Here is a 23,846-nt window from a genome sequence, read left to right on the forward strand (position 1 = left end):
TAGATTTGATGATGAAATAAAAACCTTCCATAATAAACAAAAATTAAAAGAATTTACAACTGAAAGCCTGCACTACAGAACATCTTCAGTAAAATATTTCATGAAGAGGAAATGAAAAAAAAATGATGAAAATCAGCAGATGGAGGGATTACACTAAAGGAAAATCCAATCAGAAGAGAAACCAAGTCACACTAAATACCAAAAATAAACAAAAATGGCTGCAAATACAAATCATGTCTTAATAATAACCCTGAATATTAATGCCTAAACTCACCAATCAAAAGACATAGACTAGCAGATTGGAACAACAACAAAAAAGACCCAACAATATGCTACCTCCAAGAGACTCATCTCACAGGAAAAGACATCCACAGACTGAAGGTGAAGGGTTGGGGAAAAATCATACCACTCACATGGACTGCAGAAGCAAGCAGGGGTTTCTGTCCTCATATCAAATAAAGTAGACTTCAAACTAAAGTAAATCAAAAAGGAAAAGAAGGACACTATATACTGCTCAAGGGAACAATACATCAACAAGATTTAACAATTACAAATATATATACCCCAAACAATGGAGCGACTATGTTCATCAAACAAACTCTTCTCAAGTTCAAGAGTCAAACAGACCACAACAAAAATAATTTTGGGTGACTTTAACACAACTCTTTCATCACTGGATAGATCTTCCAAACAAAAGCTGAACAAAGACACTATAGAACTAGATAATGCAATCAATAGCTTAGACTTAACTGACATATATAGAATATTTCATCCTTCAATGAGAGAATACATCTCCTTCTCAGCAGCACATGGATCCTTCTCTAAAATAGACCATATATAATGCCACAAAGCATTCTATCAGACCATAATGGAATGAAATTAGAAATCAAGATAAAGTAAGGAATAAAATCTACTCCAAAACCTGAAGTCTAAATAATAAGCTACTGAATAAATAATGGGTTGCAGAAGACATCAAGGAGGAGACTAAAGATTTTTAGAAGTGAATGAGAACACAGATACAACATATCAAAATCTCTGGGACACTATGAAAGTGGTTCTAAGAGGAAAGTTCATTGCATGGAGTTCATTCCTTAAAAGAAGAAAAAGTCAACAAATAAATGACTTCACATTACATCTCAAATCCCTAGAAAAAGAATAACAAATCAACACCAAAAGCAGTAGAAGACAGAAAATAATTAAAATCAGAGCTGAAATCAGTGAAATTGAAACAATTGAAAAACTGACAGAACAAAAAATTTGTTCTTTGAAAAACTAAATAAAATTGACAGATGCTTAGCCATGTGAACAAAGAAAAGTAGAGAGAAAACTCAAATTACTAATGTATGTGATAAAAAAGGAAATATCATGACAGACACTACAAGAAATACAGAAGAAATTATTTTGAAAACTTGTACTCCAATAAAACAGAAAATATCAAAGATAATGACAAATTTCTAGAGTCAAATAATTTGCCCAAATTGAATCAGGATGAAATACACAAATTAAACATATCACTTTCAAGTGTTTAAACAGAAGACACAATCAGAAGTTTACAAACCAAGAAAAGCCCAGGACCAGATGGATACACAGCTGAGTTCTACAAGACCTTTAAAGAAGAACTAATACCAATACTCTTCAATTTCTTTTAGGAAATAGAAAAAGAGGGAGCACTTCCAAACTCATTCTATGAGGCCAATACACCCTAAGTCCAAAACCAGACAAAGACACATCAAAGAAATAAAACTTTAGACCAATATCTCTAATGAACATAGATGCAAAAATTCTCAATAAATTTCTGGCAAATTGAATAAAAAAAACATATCAAAAGATTGTGCACCACAATCAAGTGGGATTCTTCTCAGGGATGCAAGGTTGGTTCAACATATGGAAATCAATATATGCAATTCATCACATCAATAGACTTAAAGATAAGAATCATATGATCATCTCAATAAATGCAGAAAAAAGCATTTGACAAAATACAGCACCCCTTTATGTTCAAAACATTAGAAAAATTAGGGATAACAGGAACATATATCTATGCTAAGCTCCGGGCCAACATCATTCTAAATGGAGAAAAATTGAAAGCATTCCCTCTAAAAACTGGAACAAGACAGGGCCTCTTTCACCACTACTATTTAAAATAGTTCTTGACACACTGGCCAGAGAAATTGGACAGGGAAGAAATTAAAGGGGTACACATAGGAAAAGAAGAACTCAAATGGGCACTATTTGCTGATGACACGATTCTATACCTAGAAGACCCTAAAAGTTCCACCAAAAAACTTTTAGAACTAGTAACTAAATTCAGCAATGTAGCAGGATATAAAATCAATACCCATAAATCAAAGACATTTCTGTATATCAGTGACAAATCCTCAGAAAAGGAAAGGAGGAAAACTACCTCATTTACAATAGCCTCAAAAAACAAAAACAAAAACAAAAACAAACAAAAAAAAAACCTTGGGAATCAACTTAATGAAAGAGGAGAAAGATCTATACAATTAAAATTACAGAACCCTAAAAAAATAAGTCAAAGAAGACCTTAGAAGATAGAAAGATCTACTTTGTTCTTGTATATATAGGCAGAATTAATATTATCAAAATGACCACACTTCCAAAAGCACTGTACAGATTTAATGCAATTCTGATCAAAATCCCAATGGCATTCCTCAAATAAATAGAAAAAGCATTCATGAAATTCATCTGGAAAAATAAGAGACCCAGAATAGTTAAAGTAATCCTTAGCAGGAAGAGTGAAGCAGGTGGCATCACTACACCAGACCTTAAACTATACTATAGAGCAATAGTAACAAAAACAACATGGTATTGGCACCAAAATAGACTGGTAGACCAATGGTACAGAAAAGAAGACACAGAGACAAACCCACATAAATACAATTATCTCATACTAGACAAATGCATCAAAAACATGCATTGGAGAAAAGATAGCCTCTTCAACAAATGGTCCTTGAAAAACTGGAAATCCATATGCAACAAAATGAAATTAAATCCCTATCTCTCACCATCCACAAAACTCAACTCAAAATGGATCAAGAACCTAGGAAAAAATCCAGAGACCCTGTGTCTAATAGAAGAAAAAGTAGGCCCTAATTTCCATCATGTGGGATTAGGTCCCAACTTCCTTATAAGGCTCCTTTGAAACAACAATTAAAATCAAGAATCAATAAATGGGATGGATTCAAACTAAGAAGTTTCTTCTCAGCAAAAGAAACAATCTGTGAGGTGAACAGAGAGCCTACACCTTGGGAGCAAATCTTTACCCCTCACACATCCAATAGAGCACTAATCTCTAGCGTATATAAAGAACTCAAAAAGCTAAGCACACACACACACACACACACACAAAACAAATAATCCAATCAATAAGTGGGCCAAGGACCTGAAGAGACACTTCTCAGAAGATGATATACAATCAGTCAACAAATATATGAAAAAGTGCTCATCATCTCTAGCAATTAGAGAAATGCAATCAAAACTACTCTAGGATTTCATCTCACTCTATTCAGAATAGCTGCTATAATGAAAACAAACAACAACAAGTGTTGACCAGGATGTGGGGGAAACGGTACACTCATACATACATACTGCTGGTGGGACTGCAAAATGGAGCAGCCAATATGGAAATCAGTATGGAGATTTCTTGGAAAATTGGGAATCATTTGACCCAGCTATCCCACTGCTGGGACTTAAAAACAGCATACTACAAGGACATAGCCACATCAATGTTTATATAAGCACAATTCACAATAGCTCAACTGTAGAACCAACCTAGTTGTCCTTCAATAGATGAATGAGTTTTAAAAAATGGCATATATACACAATGGAATATTACTCAGCAATAAAAGAGAATAAAATCATGGCATTTGCAGGTAAATGGATGGAGTTGGAGAAGATAATGCTAAGTGAAGTTAGCCAATCTCAAAAAACCAAATGCCAAATATTTTCTCTGATATAAGGAGGCTGATTCATAGCGGGGTAGACAGTGGGAGCATGGGAAGATTAGATGAACTCTAGATAGGGCAGAGGAGTGGGAGGGGAAGGGAGGGGCAGGGGTTAGAAATGATGGTGGTATGTAATGGACATTATTATCCAAAGTACATGTATGAAGACACAAATTGGTGTGAATATACTTTATATACAACTAGATATATGAAAAATTGTGCTCTATAAGTGTAATAAGAATTGTAATGCATTCTGCTGTCATATATAAATTTTAAAAATTAATAAAAAAATTGCAGATAAAGGAAATGGGACAATAAAAAAGTTTTACCTTTTGAAATATATTTTAATTTTTGTATTTTTCCTAAATTCAAGTCACCAAAGTGACAAAGCAGAATTATACCTTTCTCTTGAATCTATATTATCCCTTCTACCTGTTTATTCAACATAAGGAAAATATAAATTATACTAACTTCTTACTTATAATATTTATATATTTGATTCCATAACCATATCTCCTATTTATATATTTTTTCCATATATTTTTTCTTGTTTTCCTCCCCCATCACTAATGAGCCGCCAGAGAGAATACATGTGATCAGAAAGATTTATTGATTAAGGCTGACCTTTAAAACTACTTTAGGACAGCATTGGAAACATAAAACTACTTTCAATATGCAATGGCTCAGACAGGTGTTACTTTAGCCATATGGGACTGCGATCAGTCACTTTGCAGCTTGCCAACCTCCATCAGGAGAAGAACCTTCTAGAAAGCCCGTGTTTAATAGCAGAGAAAGTAATTCCACTTCAGCAGTGTATTTGGGATCATGATGAGAACCTGGAGGGCAGAGTTTCCCACTTCTTATAGGATTAAAAGTTTTCTATAAAATTTTGAGGTGGGAAGAGTCAATTCCACATAGTCTCCAAGGAGGTGTATTATCAAAAAGAATATTTTTTTTTCTGAATGAGGAGTCTTACTTCAAGTTTATAAGTTACCTCATAATTTTTCAAAAGGTATTTTGATAAAATTTTGTCAAAATTCCCCACAAATTAAGAATATGGCTGGATATAGATTCAACTTTTACATAGGTTAATTAGTGGGGGTTCTACAGTGAACAATACATGTGCAAGCCCATATCTTATTCAGAGATGGAATGATTTGCCTTAGGACCTGAGAGAAACAGCACAGGATGGAATAAAACAAATTAATTATATCATATGGAATCCCAACTCATGCCTCAGCAAGTAGTGGGGTAGGGAGGGGATCATGGAGTCTCCTTCCTAGAGTCTGATTCCTCCTAGTTCCCTTCTCAGCTACTTTCTCAGGATCTCCTATCATCAGCAATACCCTCTCGTCCCGTATCCTCAACTTCTTCTCAGCAAATAAATATGCCCAAGTATATACTACCAAAAAACAAAAAATTTTACCCATTTATTTTAAACTTGAGTTTTCAGCTCATGAGTAATTTCTACTTTTTATGACCTAAACATAAATAAACATCCATAAATATCCATGGAAGTTTTCTATTTGTATCATATATAGCAGAAATTCTAATTTTTCTAACTTTAAGTTAAAATATTTTATGGTTACATTTTTAAAATCTTTATAAAAAATACTTATTAGCTCAATTTTATTTTCAGCATCCTCAAGCAACTTTTTTAAAATTTTAATTAGTTACACTTGACAGTACAATAATCTTGACATATCATACATTTGAATCAGATGGGGGTATAATTTCTCATTTTTCTGAGTGTACAGGTTGCAGAATCACATTGGTCATGCAGTCACGTATATACATAATAATGTCTATTTTATTCTGCTGTCCTTCCTTTCCCCCCTCCCCTCCCCTCCCCTCTCATCACTTCTCTCTACCCAATCTAATGTGACACACTTCTTTTTTTTTCCCCTCACATCGTCATACATGTATTCTATATAATGATGAGGGTCTCATCTCCTTCCATCTTCCGTGCAATTCCCCTTCTCCCTTCTTCTCCCTCCCACCTCTTTTCCCTATTTAGTGGTAATCTTCTTCTCATGCTTTTCCTCCCTACCCCATTTTGAGTCACCCCACTTATATCAGAGAAGACATTCGACATTTGGTTTTTAGGGACTGGCTAATTTCACTTAGCATAATCTGCTCTAATGCCATCCTTTTCCCTGCAAATGCCATGATCTTGTATAAATGCCACATTTTTTTTTTATCCATTCATCTATTGAAGGACATCTAGGTTGGTTCCACAGTCTATTGTGAATTGTGCTGCTATAAACATTGATGTGGCTGTGATCCTCTACTATACTGTTTTTAGGTCTTTTGGTATAGTCTGAGAAGAGGAATAGCTGGGTCAAATGGTGGTTCCATTCCCAGGTTTTTTTTGTTTTGTTTTGTTTTTGAGGATATTGTAAATGGGGTAGTTTTCCTCATTTCCATTTCCATTACCAAGCAATCCCCTTACTGCTTTCCATATTGGCTGCACCAATTTGCAGTCCCACCAGCAATGTTGAGTGTACCTTTTTCCCTGCATCCTCGCCAGCACTTGTTGTTATTTGACTTCATAATGGCTGCCTTCTTACTGGAGTGAGATGGTATCTTAGAGTAGTTTTAATTTGCATTCCTCTGATTGCTAGAGATGGTGAACATTTTTTCGTGTATTTGTTGATTGATTGTATATCCTCTTCTGAAAAGTGTCTGTTCAGGTCCTAGGCCCATTTGGTGATTGGGTTATTTGTTTTTTTGTTGTTTAATTTTTTGAGATCTTTGTAAACCGTAGATATTAGAGCTCTATCTGATGTGTGAGGGGTAAATATTTGTTCCCAGGATGTAGGCTCCCTATTCACCTCACATATTATTTCTCTGGCTGAGAAAAAACTCTTTAGTTTGAATTCATCCCATTTGTTGATTCTTGGTTTTAACTCTTGTACTATAGGTGTCTTATTAAGGAATTTGGGGCCTAACTCCACATGATGGAGATTAGGGAAAACTTTTTCTTCTATTAGACACAGAGTCTCTGATTTGATTCCTAGATGCTTGATCCATTTTGAGTTAACTTTTGTGCATGGTGAGAGAAAGGGATTCAATTTCATTTTGTTGCATATGGATTTCCAGTTCTCCCAGCACCATTTGTTGAAGATGCTATCCTTTCTCCATTGCATACTTTTAGCACCTTTGTCTAATATAAGGTAGTTGTAACTTTGTGGGTTGTTCTCTATGTCCTCTATTCTGTATCATTTGTCTACCAGCCTGTTTTGGTGCCAGTACCATGCTGTTTTTCTTATTATTGCTCTGTAGTACAGTTTAAGATCTGGTATAGCGATACCACCTGTTTCATTCTTCCTGCTTAGAATTGCTTTAGCTATTCTGGGTCTTTTATTTTTCCAGATGAATTTCATAATTGCTTTTTCTATTTCTGTGAGGAATGCCATTGGGATTTTTATCAGAATTGCATTGAATTTGTAAAGTGCTTTTGGTAATATGGCCATTTTAATAATACTAATTCTGCCTATCCATAAGCAAGGTATATCTTTGTATCTTCTAAGGTCTTCTTCTATTTCTCTCTTTAGGGTTCTGTAGTTTTCATTGTATAGATCTTTCACCTCTTTTGTTAAATTGATTCTCAAGTTTTTTTTTTTTTTTTTTTTTTTTTTTTTTTAGGATATTGTGAATGGGGTAGTTTTCCCCATTTCCATTTCAGAGGATTTGTCACCGATGTACAGGAATGCCTTTGATTCATGGGTGTTGATTTTATATCCTGCCACTTTGCTGAATTCATTTATTAGCTCTAATAGTTTCTTTTTAGACCCTTTTGGGTCTGCTAGGTATAGAATCATGTCATCTGCAAATAGTGATAATTGAAGTTCTTCTTTTCCTATTTTTATGCCTTTAATTTCTTTCATCTGTCTAATTGCTCTGGCTAGTACTTCCAGAACTATGTTGAACAGAAGTGGTGAGAGAAGGTATCCCTATCTTGTTCCAGGTTTTAGAGGGGATGCCTTCAATTTTTCTCCATTTAGAATAAGGCTGGCCTGAAGCTTAGCGTAGATAGCTTTTACAAAGTTGAAGTAAGTTCCTGTTACCCCTAGTTTTTCTATTGTTTTGAACATAAAGGGCTGCTGTATTTTGTCAAATGCTTTTTCTGCGTCTATCGAGATGATCATATGATTCCTATCTTTAAGTCTAATGATGTGGTGAATTACATTTATTGATTTCTGTATATTGAACCAGGCTTGCATCCTGGAGATGAATCCCACTTCATCACAGTGCACAATCTTTTTGATAAGTTTTTGTATCCGATTTGCCAGAATTTTATTGAGAATTTTTGCATCTATACTCAGAGATAATGGTCTGAAGTTTTCTTTCTTTGAATTGTTTTTTTCTGGTTTTGGAAACAGGGTGATGTTGGCCTCATAGAATGAATTTGGAAGTACTCCCTCTTTTTCTATTTCCTGAAATAGATTGAAGATTATTGGTATTAGTTCTTCTTTAAAGTTCTTGTAAATCTCTGCTGTGTATCTATCCAGTCCTGGGCTTTTCTTGGTTGGTAATCTTTTGATGGCTTCTTCTATGTCCTCATTTGATATTGGTCTGTTTCAGTTGTGTACATCTGCCTGACTCAATCTGGACAGATAATATGACTTAAGAAATTTATCTATGCCTTCACTATCTTCTATTTTATTGGAGTATAATGTTTCAAAATAATTTCTAATTATCTTCTGTATTTCTGTAGTGTCCGTTGTGATATTGCCTTTTTCATCCCATATACTAGTAATTTGGATTCTCTCTCTCTTCTTCTCTTCATTAGCATGGCTAAAGGTCTGTCAATCTTATTTATTTTTTCAAAGAGCCAACTTTTAGTTTTGTCAATTGTTTTCAATTATTTCTTTTATTTCGATTTCAGTGATTTCAGCTCTGATTTTAATTATTTCTTTCCTTGTACTGCATTTGCTGCTGATTTGCTCTTCTTTTACTAGGGCTTTGAGATGTAGTGTGATATCATTTATTTGTTGGCTTTTTCTTTTTCTTTTCTTTGTTTTTTGAGGAATGAACTCCATGCAATGAATTTTCCTCTTAGTACTGCTTTCATAGTGTCCGTGTTTTCATTTATCTCTAAGAATGTTTTAATTTCCTCCTTGATGTCTTCTGAAACCCATTGTTCATTCAGTAGCATATTGTTTATTCTCCAAGTGATTTAGGAATTTTTCTTCCTTTTATTTTATCATTGAGTTCCAATTTCATTCCATTATGATCAGATAAAATGCATGGTAATATCTCTACTCCTTTATATTTGCTATATAGTCTATTTTTGAGAAGAATCCATGTGCTGCTGAGAAAAAAAGTGTATCCGCTTGATGTTGCTTGATATATTCTGTATATGCCAATTGAGTCTAAGTTATTAATTGTGTTACTGAGTTCTCTAGTTTCTTTATTCAACTTTTGTTTGGAAGATTGTCCACTGGTGAGAGAGGTGTGTTAAAGTCATCCATGATATTGTGTTGTGGTCTACTTGTCTCTTGAACTTGAGAAGAGTTTGTTTGATGAACATAGCTGAACCATTGTTTGGGGCATATATATTAATGACTGTTATGCAGTGCCTGTTTTCTAGCTGTGAATTCTTTTCACTTTTGTTTATCATGGAAGGTTTTTATTTCAACATCAAATCTGAAGCTTAATTTTGCTGGATACAAGATTCTTGGTTGGCACCCATTATCTTTCAGCATTTGAAATATGTTGTTCCAGGATCTTCTAGCTTTCAACGTCTGTGTTAAAAAATCAGCCATTAACCTAATTGGTTTACCCCTAAATGTAATCTGCCTCCTTTCTCTTTTGGCTTTTAAAATTCTCTCCTTGTTCTGTATGTTGGACATTTTCATTATAATGTGTCTTGGTGTGGGTCTCTTGTGGTTTTGTACATTCGGCATCCTGTAGGCTTCTAGGATTTGTATTTCCATTTCATTCTTCATGTCAGGAAAGTTTTCTAAAATTATTTCATTGAACAGATTGCTCATTCCTTTGGTTTGGACCTCTATACCTTCCTCTATTCCAATAACTCTTAAATTCGGTCTTTTTATGTTATCCCAAATCTCTTGGATGTTCTGCTCATGGTTTCTTATCAGCCCTTCTGAGTTGACTATACTCTTTTCGAGATGATATATTTTGTCTTCGTTGTCTGATGTTCTGACTTTTAATTGGTCTACCCTGCTGGTGATACTCTCATTTGAGTTTCTAATTTGGTTTATAATTTCCTTCATTTCCAGGATTTCTGTTTGATTTTTTTGTATAACCTCTAACTCCTTGTAGAGTCAATCTTTTGCTTCTTGGATTTGATTATGTAATTCATTGTCAAAGTGATCTTTTATTGTCTGCATTTGCTGTCTAAGGTCTTCATTGAGACTCCAGATCATCTGAGGCATGTATATCTTGATATCATTATCTGACATTTTCTCTGTTGTAGCTATAAACTCCTCTATTGTTGTGTTGTCCTGCATTGTTTGTGTTCCTTTTTCGTTGTTTTTTCATGATGCTCACATTTCTTCCCAGCTCTGTGTGACTGCTGTGTTATTATTTTTTTCCTATAAATTTGTTTTGCTTCTGTATAGCTCCGAGATCTCTCCTTTGTGATGGGAGACAATGTCTAGAAATGTTGGGTTCAATTGTAATTTAAAGTAAATTCATTAGCTTCATAAAAGGCATACAGATTCTGGTGGTGTATAGAGAACTGAGGGTTGCACGTAGGACTTTATGTTTAGGGGGAAAGATGTGAGGATATGGGGGTTAATATAGCTTAGCGACTTTGGAGGAGAGCTCTAATGCAGGGAGTTATTAACAGGAGAATAGACAGGAGTATTTTGGGGTAGCTAAGTACTTGAGAGGGCTATAAGAAGCATAGAAATATTCACCTATTTGCATTTGGTAAATTATATGTAGTAGAAGTAGTAACACTTGGGAGGTTGGGAGGGGAAGAGAAGGAGGAAGAAAAGTACAAAGAAGAAAGAAAGATTATAATCCATAATAATAAAAATATGGATCATTCACTTTTATTAAAGTATAATTTAATATGACCCATTTAAAGTGTACAATTTACCAGATATGAAGTTGTACACCTGTAATTCCATGACTGTTCAAATGCCAAGGAGTGCATGAAATCTGACCTGGCTTTCTTTAAGGAATGGGACTTCCACAATCAGTCAAGGGCCTACAGGAAAGGTGTGTACGGCAGAGCCGGAAGTACCAGGAGAGGCATCAAGTGACACATCCTCTGGAGGATGATGATAAGGAAACAGTATAATCTAGCCTGGTTAAAAATCAAAGTTTTCAACTTATGTACAAAGTCATAGAAGATATTCAAAGAGTAAATAAGGAATAACTGAAAGGCCCGAATAAATAAGTTTAAAGAAATGTTAACTTCGTACTACTTTATGGTATGTGGTAAGCAATAAAGCATAAGTGCTACATTTAACAGGATCTAAACTGGGGCTAGGTTTATCATGGGGGACGGACAGAGAAGGGGGAGGATATCCAAGTACACAGGTTAGAGATGGGGAGAAGGGTAGAGTGAAGGCAAGACTGAAATCAAAAGGAAGATCTAATAGACACTAAAACAGAATTTATAAGACTGCTGCTGGTTACAGGAGATAGAAAATATTACAAAGCCTAAATAGAAACTAATTAAGAAAAATAGCAACATCAAAACGAAGAGTGGGTTCTAAAGCAGATGTGGAGGGTGTTTTGGTACAGCAAGCTTAAACAGTGGAAAAGGCAGCTGAGAACTCTAAGAACAAAAGGGTAGAACAAGCGTACAACCAGAGAGATGAAAAACTGTGCTCTATATGTATAATATAAATTGTAATGCATTCTGCTGTCATATATAACAAATTAGAATTTTTTTTAAAAAAGGTAGAACAAGGCTGCCTAGGGGACCTGAGTTTAGAGTAAGAGGGAAGTTGGCAGGAAAAGAGGCTGTTTCAAAGAAGAATGGCATTAATAAGGAGAACAAGGACTGAAAAAAGCCAAATTTAGTGCTGAAAAAGACTTGTTTTATTCTGAAAAACATTGAAATAGATTGGACAATATCTCCTTATGAGGGACAAAATGCCAAATTTCTAGTAATTCAGGGTCTTTGAAAGCAGTGGATAGGGTCTCTGTTTCCTCAATGGTTATCCCAGCACCTAGGACAGTACTTGGACCAGAGAAGGCGCTTAGTAACTTCTGTGGAATTAATGATGTAATCTTTCACTTTCCATCTGTCAGCCCCTCCTGTTCTTTGCTACCCTCCCTAGTAGCTAGGTCCCTGGTATTACACTTGAGCAACTGTATTACCAACACCCTAAATTACATGGCCCCATTATTCTTCTGTTACATGTTTCCTACTTTATTATCTCTGTGAGTTTGAGGGATCTTTTCTATATCCCTGGTATTCTGAATTATGACGCAAGGCTCGATGTGAGTCTATATCATACTTTCCAGATGAATCCTTCCCATCTGAAGAGTCATGTTATTTAAGTTCTGAGACAGTTTTGATAGCTATTTCTTACCTAATTCTATTTTCCCTTCCCTACATATTTTCTTTTAAGAACATTCCAAGTACTGGCCCCTGCACTGACCATTTAAATTTCTCTCTTACGGTCTTTTATTTTACTTTATAGGATATCTCCTTCACTTTATTTATATCTACATTTTAGGATATTTCAATATTCCTATGTGTTTTCCTTCCCTGCTATCATTTATTTGTTTTCCAAGACTTCTTTCTTTATTTCTAAATTTTCACATTTATACTAGTATTCTGCTCTGGCTTCTTGGTTATACTACTCTTTATTTTTTTCTGAGACTATTAATTATAGGTGGGGATTTTTCCCTAGAGAATTTCTTTATTTTCCCACATTCTCCCCCACTTCACTGAGTTACTTTATCCATTTATTTTAGTCTCTGTATTTCATGTTACAGTGTCTGATGACACTTGTTTGTCTATTAGTATTTAAGAGCAGAGCACTGAAAAGCAGATTAGAAATACTATGCCATGATTATGATTTTTTTTATTAAGGGCCAGATGGTAAATATTTTAGACTTTGAGGATCTTATACTCTGTTGCAACTACTTGCTATTCTGCTACCGTAGTACAAAAGCAGCCACATAAATATAAAAAAGAACAAGTGAGGTTGTTCTAGTAAAACCTTATTAATGAACACTGAAATTTAATTACATATAATTTATGAAATATTTTACTTATTTTGATTTTTAAAAAACATCGTAATAGAATAATGACTCCAAAGATCTTCACATGCTAATCCTGGAATCTGTTAATATATTACTTCATGTGGCAAAGGGGAAATAAGGTTTTAGATTGAATTAACATTGCTCATCAGTTGACTATAAAATAGGGAGATTATCCAAAGATGTTCAATATAACATAAGAGTCTTTAAAACGTGACGAAGGGGAGCAGAAAAGAAGACCAAGGTGTTGCAATGTGAAGAGGACTCAACCCATCAACCCACTGCTGCTGGCCTTTAACATGGAGGAAGGGCCCATAAATAAAGGAACAGGGAGTGGTGGCCTCTAGTAGTTGCAAGAACAAGGGAGTATATTCCTCTGGTGTATCCCAAAAGGAACACATCCCTGCTGACACCCTAATTTTACCCCAGTGAGACTTCTCATCTGCAGAGCTATAAAATAATTCATTTGTACTATTTTAAATCACTAAATTTGTGGTAATTTGTTATAGCAGCCATAGGAAAATAATATGAGCATTTAAAAATGCAATTTCCATTTTCAGCTGGCAAGTGATACAAAAACAATAGTGGGCTACATTTTGTGCATGAACCTTAGTTTTTTGACTCCTGGCATAGGCTCCTGAATCATACTTCCTAGGATTAAATCCCAGTCATGCCACTTACTAAATAATATTGGGTGGGTAACTCAAACTCTTCGTGTCTATTCCCTCATCTGTAAATGACAGTGGCAATATTTACATCATAGGACCACTGTAAGGATTAAGTGAAATATTACATGTAAGGTGTTGCCTAAACATGGTAAATCCTCAGTAAAAAACAACAATAATAATAACAGTGACAACAACAGGGAGAGGGGGAAGGAATACAGTTCTATATGAATCTCTCACAGGCTTCCCCCATGACTGAGATCTCTGTTTTCTCTAGTTAGCTCCAAAGTCAGTTACCATTCATGTATCTGGCTTCTAGCTTCCATATATGTCTTGAACTTTTTTAAAAAATATTTTTTTAGCTGTAGACAGACACAATACCTTTATTTTATTTTATGGTTTTATGTGGTGCTGAGGATTGAATCTAGTGCCTCACATATGCAAGGCAAACACTCTACCAACTGACTACAACCCCAACCCCTTGACCTCTTTTTTCTGTTGTTCTCTAATTCTCTTTGTCCATGTAGGTTTATGCTTTAAAATATGTTTTCCTTGCCATTTTAGTGGAGTTTCAGGAGGGATTAAAGTTTAATGAATGTGGTAAATTGCCACATTTTACAGGAAGTCTTTAAGTTCAAATACTTTCAGTAAAGCAAAGAACAAGGATAAAAATCATCCATATTTAAAAAAAAAACTTTTAATTTTTTTAAAAGCCAGTATTAGATGTTGCTTCTAACAGTACATAACACAGTATAAGGATATTATTTTAAAAATTTATTCTTTTCATTAAAATAATTAATAGATTAGAATTAAAGTTTAGGGCTTGCAAGTAATTTTGCAAAATTTTGATGACTATTTGTGTTTTGAGTCAATGACATAACTTTTTGAAAAGTAATCACAGAAAAACATACATGACAAAAACACTATAAAACAATTTCTATGTCAAATGTTTCCTCTTGAATATTTACAAAACATAATTCTAATTGATGTATTAATTCAAGCATAACTAAAAATTTGGTCCACAGCATCCCAATTAATTGATTGTGGCTGTATTTTCATACAGTGAATGACTGGTTGAAGCAAGATACCTAAAGTCTTATCTTCTTAAACCACACCTTTAGTCACCAAGTAGCCTGTCAAACTCAGATTCCATAAGTCTTTCACAGCCAGGGTTAAACAGTATCCTGAGTTCTAACTTAAAAATTCTGTGAGAATTGTAAAAAGAAAAAGAAGGAAGACCCAGTGTTACCAAGAACTTAGAGGCCTGTCCTGAGTATCTCAAATATATTATCTAAAATGATCTTCACAATAACTTGACAAGGTGGGGATCATGTCCTCATTTCTTAAATACAAAAAAAAAATACAATATGGAGAGCTTAGGAAACTCAGGATGGACTGACAATCCAAAGAAATGTATACTGCAAGTATATGTCTTGTGTCATTTATAATATATTATTGTGTTATGAAATATGTGTTATGAAATAGGCTTTTGTCAACATTTTTTAAATCATTTGGTATTTTAAAAATTTTTAGATAAAACATAGTTTTCCCACTACAACTTACTACTACTTTCCTACTTTATAGTCAATATTGTGCTACTCTAACTTGAACACATACAATGGAGTAGAAGTTGTGAATTATTACTAAGTGATCAGTCTTTGTGAAAAGAAGGAAGATATTACCTTGAGCTACAAATACACTCTTAACCTCTGGAGGTCATGTTTAACTCATGAAAGCCCTTAGAAAATACCACTCTTAGGAAGATAGAGGACACTCAGATACCATAGTATAATTTGATGTCAACGAGTTCTCCATACATTATTTACAGGGCTAATATGGTTATGTAAAACAATTTAAAAATCAATTTTTCAATTATTTTTGAAAATAATTGAAAGCAATTATTTTTAATTTATATACTCTCAAATATAATTTTTTTAATTATTTCTTCTAATTAGTTCTACATGATAGCAGAATGCATTTTGACTCATGGTACACACATGAAGCACAACTTTTCATTTCTCTGGTTGTACACGATGCAGAGCCATTCATGCAGTCGTACATGTACACAGGGTAATAATGTCCGACTCATTCCACCATCTTCCCCACCCCTATACTCCTTCCCCTCCCCTTACTGCCCCCCTCTGCCCAATCCAAAGTTCCTCCATTCTTCTCATGCCCTGACCCCCATAGTAGATCAGCATCCACATATCAAAGAAAACATCTGGCCTTTGGTCAAATATAATTTTTAATGAAACATGGGTTCTTCACATATCTTCATATTTGTAGTTAGTAATAAATGATAAATAACTCAGTAAAAAAGTTTTCCATATCAAAATTATCTGACTTGCAAATTTTTATAAGAGATTACAAATTTATCACAAAATAACACTGGAATCAAGGATTCAACATTATATGCTATATTATTCTTTTTTAAATCCCCAAAAACGTTAACACCTTTTTAACACCAACAGGTTAACACTTCATTTAAGGGAAGATTGATTTTTCATCTTGATATAAAAGAGAAATACAAAGAAATATTAATAGCCCTCCTTCATAAAATTTTCTCTTTTTTTACTAATACACATACTAACTGAACCTCTATAAAAGTAAATATAGTTTTTATTTTCAGTGATTATAACATCTTCATAAGAATGCCCAAAATTCAAAAAAAGAAACAGCAAATGCAATCCATAAAAACACATAGCAGGCATTAAGAAACAAACAAACAAACAAAGGAATTAACAAATACTATGAGAATCTGGCATTAATTAGTTTACTTGAGTTGTGAGAGAAGACAGAACAAAGCTAAGTAAAATAAGCGAGTCCCCAAAAGTCAAAGGTTGAATGTTTTTTTTGATATGCAAAAGGCAATCCAAAATGGTAGGAGGGGGTGCATAAAAAAACAGGAGATCAGTGGAGTAGATGAAGAGGATTGAACAGGAGGAAGGAGGGACAGGAGAAAGGAATAGTGAAATGAATCTGCCCTAACTTTCCTATATACACATAAAAACATACCACAATCAATCTCACCATCATATACATCCACAAGATGCTATTTTTAAAAATTATAAGTAAATAGCATAAAGATCAATAGAGTAGAGGGAGGGGGATGGGAGAGGAAAGGTGAAATACTAGGGACTGAATTAGAACAAATTATATTCTATGCTTTTATAATTATGTCCAAATGAATCCTAATGTTATGATAAGTAAAAAGAACCCATAAAAAAGGGGAAAAAATGAATAAATTTGATAGGTATTTTTATACAAAATGAAGACGTCATCAGGTATTCATAAAACTATATATGCTGAATTATTTTAAGACTTGAAAATTATACTTAAGATACAAAAATCATTTTTAAAAATTCACCTGTAATCCAAAATCAGTCAAATATATAGAAATATATATTATATATTTATATATCATTAAAAATATATCCAAATTTACACCAATGTGTCTCATCTTCTCTCCCAGCCAAGATATAAATATACACATATCTCTCACAATTTTCACAAAACTAGGATAATTTTTTATGCTATCATTTTTTAACATCTTCTTAAAAAAAACTGACCATCTCATATTATGATGCTTTTTTTAGAATGAATTCACTCATCAACAAATAGGAAGGTCATCTGTGAATAAGGCATTGTTCTTTGCTCAGCAGATACACCAAGGAGCAAAAACAATAATTTTCCTTATGGAGCAAATTTCATACCAGAGGAAATCAGCCAATAAAAAGGTGGAATATGTAATTCGCATATGTTAGATGGTGGGCAATCAACACTACAAAAAAAAAAAAAAAGAGGCACAGACAGTCCTCTGGTGGGGAGAAGGTTGCAATTTTAAATAAAGTATGGTCAGGGAAGGCCTTGCTGAGGAGCAAAGAGGTGAAGGAGGTAAAAGAAAAGTCAGGTGACTATCTGGGAGAAGAAAGCTGTGGGCTAAATGGTTCAACAATGTACAAAGTCAGGTTGAGTCCTATCACCTCTCCAATGTCACCTCCTACTATTCTGCCTCTTCCTCCCCTTATTCCCACCAGATATTGGCCTCTGCTTGACTCAATATTACACTGAGGAGGGGGGAAGTGGGGAACCAAGGAGGCAGTGCAGAACAACAGAAGCACTTCATAAGAGGCCTTCTCAAACCTAAAGGCAGGCCATCGTCATAAGTATAAAAGGGACCTTGGGAGAACAACCATTCCTCTCGAGCAGCAATGTCCAACAGAACTATGACAGGAATGTTTTATACCTGTGTTAATAAGCAGTCATAAGTCTCCCAAGGCTCTAAGGCACTTGAAAAGTGGTCATTGTGAAGGAGAAACTGATATTTTAATTGTACTTTATTTTAACTAATGAAAAATTAAAGTGGCAGGATATAAAATCAACACGCACAAATCAAAGGCATTTCTGTATATCAGCGACAAAACTTCTGAAACGGAAATGAGGAAAAACACTCCATTCACAATATCCTCAAAAAAAATAAAATACTTGGGAATCAACCTAACAAAAGAGGTGAAAGATTTATACAATGAAAACTACAGAACCCTAAAGAGAGAAGTAGAAGAAGACCTTAGAAGATGGAAAAATATACCCTGTTCATGGATAGGCAGAACTAACATTATCAAAATGGCGATATTACCAAAAGTTCTCTATAGGTTTAATGCAATGCCAATCAAAATCCCAAAGGCATTTCTTGAAGAAATAGATAAAGCAATCATGAAATTCATATGGAAAAATAAAAGACCCAGAATAGCAAAAGCAATTCTAAACAGGAAGTGTGAATCAGGCGGTATAGCGATACCAGATTTCAAACTATATTACAGAGCAATAGTGAACAAAACAGCATGGTACTGGTACCAAAACAGGCGGGTGGACCAATGGTATAGAATAGAGGACACAGAGACTAATCCACAAAGTTACAACTATCTTATATTTGATAAAGGGGCTAAAAGCATGCAATGGAGGAAGGATAGCATCTTCAACAAATGGTGTTGGGAAAACTGGAAATCCATATGCAACAAAATGAAACTGAATCCCTTTCTCTCGCCATGCACAAAAGTTAACTCAAAATGGATCAAGGAGCTTGATATCAAATCAGAGACTCTTTGCCTGATAGAAGAAAAAGTTGGCTATGATTTACATATTGTGGGGTCGGGCTCCAAATTCCTCAATAGGACACCCATAGCACAAGAGTTAATAACAAGAATCAACAAATGGGACTTACTTAAACTAAAAAGTTTTTTCTCAGCAAGAGAAACAATAAGAGAGGTAAATAGGGAGCCTACATCCTGGGAACAAATTTTTACTCCTCACACTTCAGATAGAGCCCTAATATCCAGAGTATACAAAGAACTCAAAAAATTAGACAATAAGATAGCAAATAACCCAATCAACAAATGGGCCAAGGACCTGAACAGACACTTCTCAGAGCAGGATATACAATCAATCAACAAGTACATGAAAAAATGCTCACCATCTCTAGCAGTCAGAGAAATGCAAATTAAAACCACCCTAAGATACCATCTCACTCCAGTAAGATTGGCAGCCACTATGAAGTCAAACAACAACAAGTGCTGGCGAGGATGTGGAGAAAAGGGTACTCTTGTACATTGCTGGTGGGACTGCAAATTGGTGCGGCCAATTTGGAAAGCAGTTTGGAGATTCCTGGGAAAGCTGGGAATGGAACCACCATTTGACCCTGCTATTGCCCTTCTCGGACTATTCCCTGAAGACCTTAAAAGAGCATGCTACAGGGATGCTGCCACATCGATGTTCATAGCAGCACAATTCACAATAGCTAGACTGTGGAACCAACCCAGATGCCCTTCAATAGATGAATGGATAAAAAAAATGTGGCATCTATACACAATGGAGTACTATGCAGCAATAAAAAATGACAAAATCATAGAATTTGCAGGGAAATGGATGGCACTAGAGCAGATTATGCTTAGTGAAGCTAGTCAATCCCTAAAAAACAAATACCAAATGTCTTCTTTGATATAATGAGAGCAACTATGAACAGAGCAGGGAGGAAGAGCAGGAAGAAAAGATTAACATTAAACAGAGACATGAGATGGGAGGGAAAGGGAGAGAAAAGGGAAATTGCATGGAAATGAAGGAAGACCCTCATTGCTATACAATATTACATATAAGAGGTTGTGAGGGGAATGGGAAAATTAACAAGGAGAGAAATGAATTACAATAGATGGGGTAGAGAGAGAAGATGGGAGGGAAGGGGAGGGGGGATAGTAGGGGATAGGAAAGGTAGCAGAATACAACAATTACTAATTGGGCATTATGTAAAATTGTGGATGTGTAACCGACGTGATTCTGCAATCTGCATTTGGGGTAAAATTGGGAGTTCATAACCCACTTCAATCTAATGTATGAAATATGATATGTCATGAGCTTTGTAATGTTGTGAACAACCAATAAAAAAAAAGAAAAAAAAAAGAATTGTAATGCAATCCGATGTCATGTATTTAAAAAAATAAAATCAATTTTAAAATAAAAGATGAGAGGGAGGATGATCATAGAAGAAATTCCAAATATATGGGCAGATATCCATCTCAAAATGTTGGTTTTGCAGCACAAATCCATGTGATCATATGAAGGTTTTACTGTCAAACAGAAAGTCTCAAAAGGTTTCCCTACTGAATAGGAACTTATTTTTCTAAAAGTCCACTAAATTCCATAGCACCAGGACTTTCAAATAAAAAGCAGAGAATATGAAGTTTTGCTTTCATAATAATAAATGTAGCTGCCAAGTCAGCATTTTTGAAATTAAAAAAAAAAAAGAAAAATTAAATAGTCAAATGTGGCTAGCTAGATATCATTAATATATAGTTCACTTCTAAAGGAATACATTTCATTTACTGTGTTAAAATTCAAGTTGGTCAAATGAGAATTCTATGCTTAAATGTGTCAATTACAACAGTTTTACTTAATCAACACAAAATGTGTATTAACCATAATCTACCATGCTGCCCTTTGGCTCCTGTGTGGGAAAGCTGCTGCTATTGTGCTGTCTTTCTTCAGCTTCAGTGTTTACACATAGATTTTTTTTTAATTGCTGAAATAACAATTCAGAACAAATCGGTTTTTAAATCAAGTCAGATTTCCTGCTGGCAAGATTTTACTTCTCAGTTTGATTTCTTTACAATTGATACACATTAATATGCAAATGTAAAATACAAATAAAATACAACAAATGGGGTATGGTATAATAACCTATACATTCATGTGTTACTGAATTCTAACAGAAAAGAAGATTGTGATTAGTAGAATGACTTAGGATATACTTTTTTTGGAAACTGGCATTTGTATTGCTTTGTCTTACACAAAACTGGAAATAGGAGATACTAATTATACAAGGCCAATCAATTTCTAAAACCTGTGCTCAAGATTATCAAAATATAAGGGTTCTAAGAGGACACACATATATGTCTAAGACACACATATATGCACTATGTCAAACATACTACTACTAAAGCTAAATGGAGAAAACTGTATGTTTTAGAATTACTATGTTTAAATCAACTGCTCCCAGAGACGATGAAAGCCAGTAACTATAAATTTACTGCCTGGTTAGAACTCAGTTTACAATTCAAAGGACTTTTAAAATCTCTGTGCTGTTATGAAGCTTTATGGGGTTTACAGTGGGGATGAAAACAGAAATAAAAGATCTGACACAGAAAATGCCACAGATATTTCCAGCATTATCAGCATGAATTTTTCCCTCTATCATTACTTTTTACCTTATTCCAACACAAATTACTTTAACTGCATAAAAAGACAACTTTATTTCCTGGAGTCCCATTCAAAATGCAAGTGTTCGAAGGATAAAACTGAACAGAATAAAATTTTTATTTTTTTTTAACTAGAATGTAAACTCCACAAGGGCAGGAATTTTTGATAAGACTCTCAGTATAAAGGACAGTGACTGGCATATAGTACTACCCAGTCAATAAATATTTATTGAACTACTAATTGACCCGATCTTTCTATTGAATCAAAGAATCTAAACTGTGTTATAAAATTTATGTAGAATTTTATCTTAATATTTGTAATCTAGACTCAATTTACTTTTCAAATATTTTCATTTTTCCATCTATACATACAACAAAGCCCTTTATACAGGTTATTGGCTATCAAAGGATTTATGGATCTTAAAATTCCTTTGAATTCCAAAATATTCTAGCAAGAACCTAAAACCTGTATAGGGAAAACCCGAAACCTGCTAAAATGGAATGACACGGAAATTTAAAACAAAATATTATTTAAATTTCTACTGAAATAACTGTAAAAATGATGGATGATGTAGGACTTTTTAGTGGTATTTGAAAGGGTATTTTCTAGTTTTCTACTTAAGACTTGTTTTATATTACTGTAAAACTGTTCATTGACTTTCAAAATCAAATACATTGAGATGTTATATAATGAACTGCACTGGTTTTCTTTTTCAAATTTTATACCAAAAGAGTATGATTTTAAAATTGGAATCTAATACACACTGGAAAATACTGAACTGGAACATTTGCTGAAATGCTGTTTACTGCAGAAGTTCCAATGTTTGATCAACACTGAAGTTTAAATTAGGCCTAAACTCAGGAAATTGACCTTCATAATATTTTAACATGATGTTTGTCTTTCTAAGGTAGTTTTCATCTACAGAAAGAAGGTTTAAATGTCCTTGACTTACAGTTAAATTGCGATCCCAGATCTGTATGCTTCCATTCTGGCAGGCAGCTGCTATGAGGTTTCCATCTCTACTATATGTGCACGTAGTAGGAATAACTTTTTTACCCTGCATTGTCCGTGGTTTAAACACACTTTTTTGCTTCCTTGGATTTTCAACTTCCCATATCCTGACAGTCCTAAAAAAAAAAAAAAAAAAAAAAGGATTTTTCATTTTTAATTTTAAAAGGGAGTTTTTAAGTGCACATGTGCTTAAAATATCAGTTATTAATATCTCATTAATATGAAATTAGATGTTGACATTATTTAATTAATAATTATTGTTAATATATAATAATTATTTGAAAATAATAGTGGAACGGGGGCTGTGGCTCAGCAGTAGAGTGCTTGCCTAGCATGTGTGGGGCCCTGGGTTTGACCCTCAGCACCACATAAAAATGAATAAATAAATAAAGGTATTGTGTCCAACTACAACTAAAAATAAATTTTAAAAAGAAAAGAATGGTACCCCACTAATATGTGCAATTCTTATGTTTCTATGTATTAGCCCAAAATAATTTTTTTTAAATGTTCAGAAACAATTGTAAGAGATAAAATTTATCTGTAAACCAAAACTACACTGAGATTCCATCTCACTCTAGTCAGAATGGCAATTATCAAGAATACAAGTAACAATAAATGTTGGCGAGGATGTAAGGGAAAAGGTACACTCGTACCTTTTGCTGATGGGACTGCATATTGGTGCATCCACTCTAGAAAGCAGTATGGAGAGTCCTCAGAAAACTTGGAAAGGAGCCACCATTTGACCCAGCTATCCCCCTCCTTGGTTTATAACCCAAAGGACTTAAAATCAGCATACTACAGTGATGCAGCCATAACCATGTTCCTAGAAGTTCAATTCACACTGGCTAAACAATGGAACCAAACTAGGTGCCCTTCAACAGATGAATGGATAAAGAAATTGTGTATATATATACAATGGAATATTACTCAGCAATAAAAGAAAATAAAATTATGGCATTTGCAGGTAAAATGGATGGAGTTAGAGAATATCCTGTTAAGCAAAATAAGCCAATCCCAAAGTATCAAAGGCCGAATGTTTTCTCTGATATATGGATGATAATTCACAACGAGGAAGTGGAGGCACGAGGGAAGAATAGATGTATTTTGGATTAGAAAGAGGGGAGTGAAAGGAAGGGAGTGGGTATAGGGGTTTGAGTTGTAGTAGAATGAATCAGACACTATCACCCTATGTGCATATATGATTACATGGCCAGCATAACTCTACATCATGCACAACTACAAGAATGAGAAGTTATAC

At 34.3% G+C, this 23,846-nt stretch overlaps 1 protein-coding gene across 1 annotated transcript in view; it reads right to left on the reverse strand.

Annotated features, from left to right (window-relative positions):
- Wdr70 (WD repeat domain 70) overlaps positions 1 to 23,846 on the reverse strand; it is a 300,524-nt gene that overhangs the window by 94,918 nt on the left and 181,760 nt on the right. The window contains exon 10 of the mRNA XM_026401787.2: positions 22,530 to 22,704. Within this exon, the coding sequence (XP_026257572.1) occupies positions 22,530 to 22,704 (175 nt within the window). The remainder of the gene's footprint in view (positions 1 to 22,529; positions 22,705 to 23,846) is intronic.

The sequence above is a fragment of the Urocitellus parryii genome, chromosome 1 (genome assembly GCF_045843805.1).
Source record: "Urocitellus parryii isolate mUroPar1 chromosome 1, mUroPar1.hap1, whole genome shotgun sequence".
NCBI lineage: Eukaryota > Metazoa > Chordata > Mammalia > Rodentia > Sciuridae > Urocitellus > Urocitellus parryii.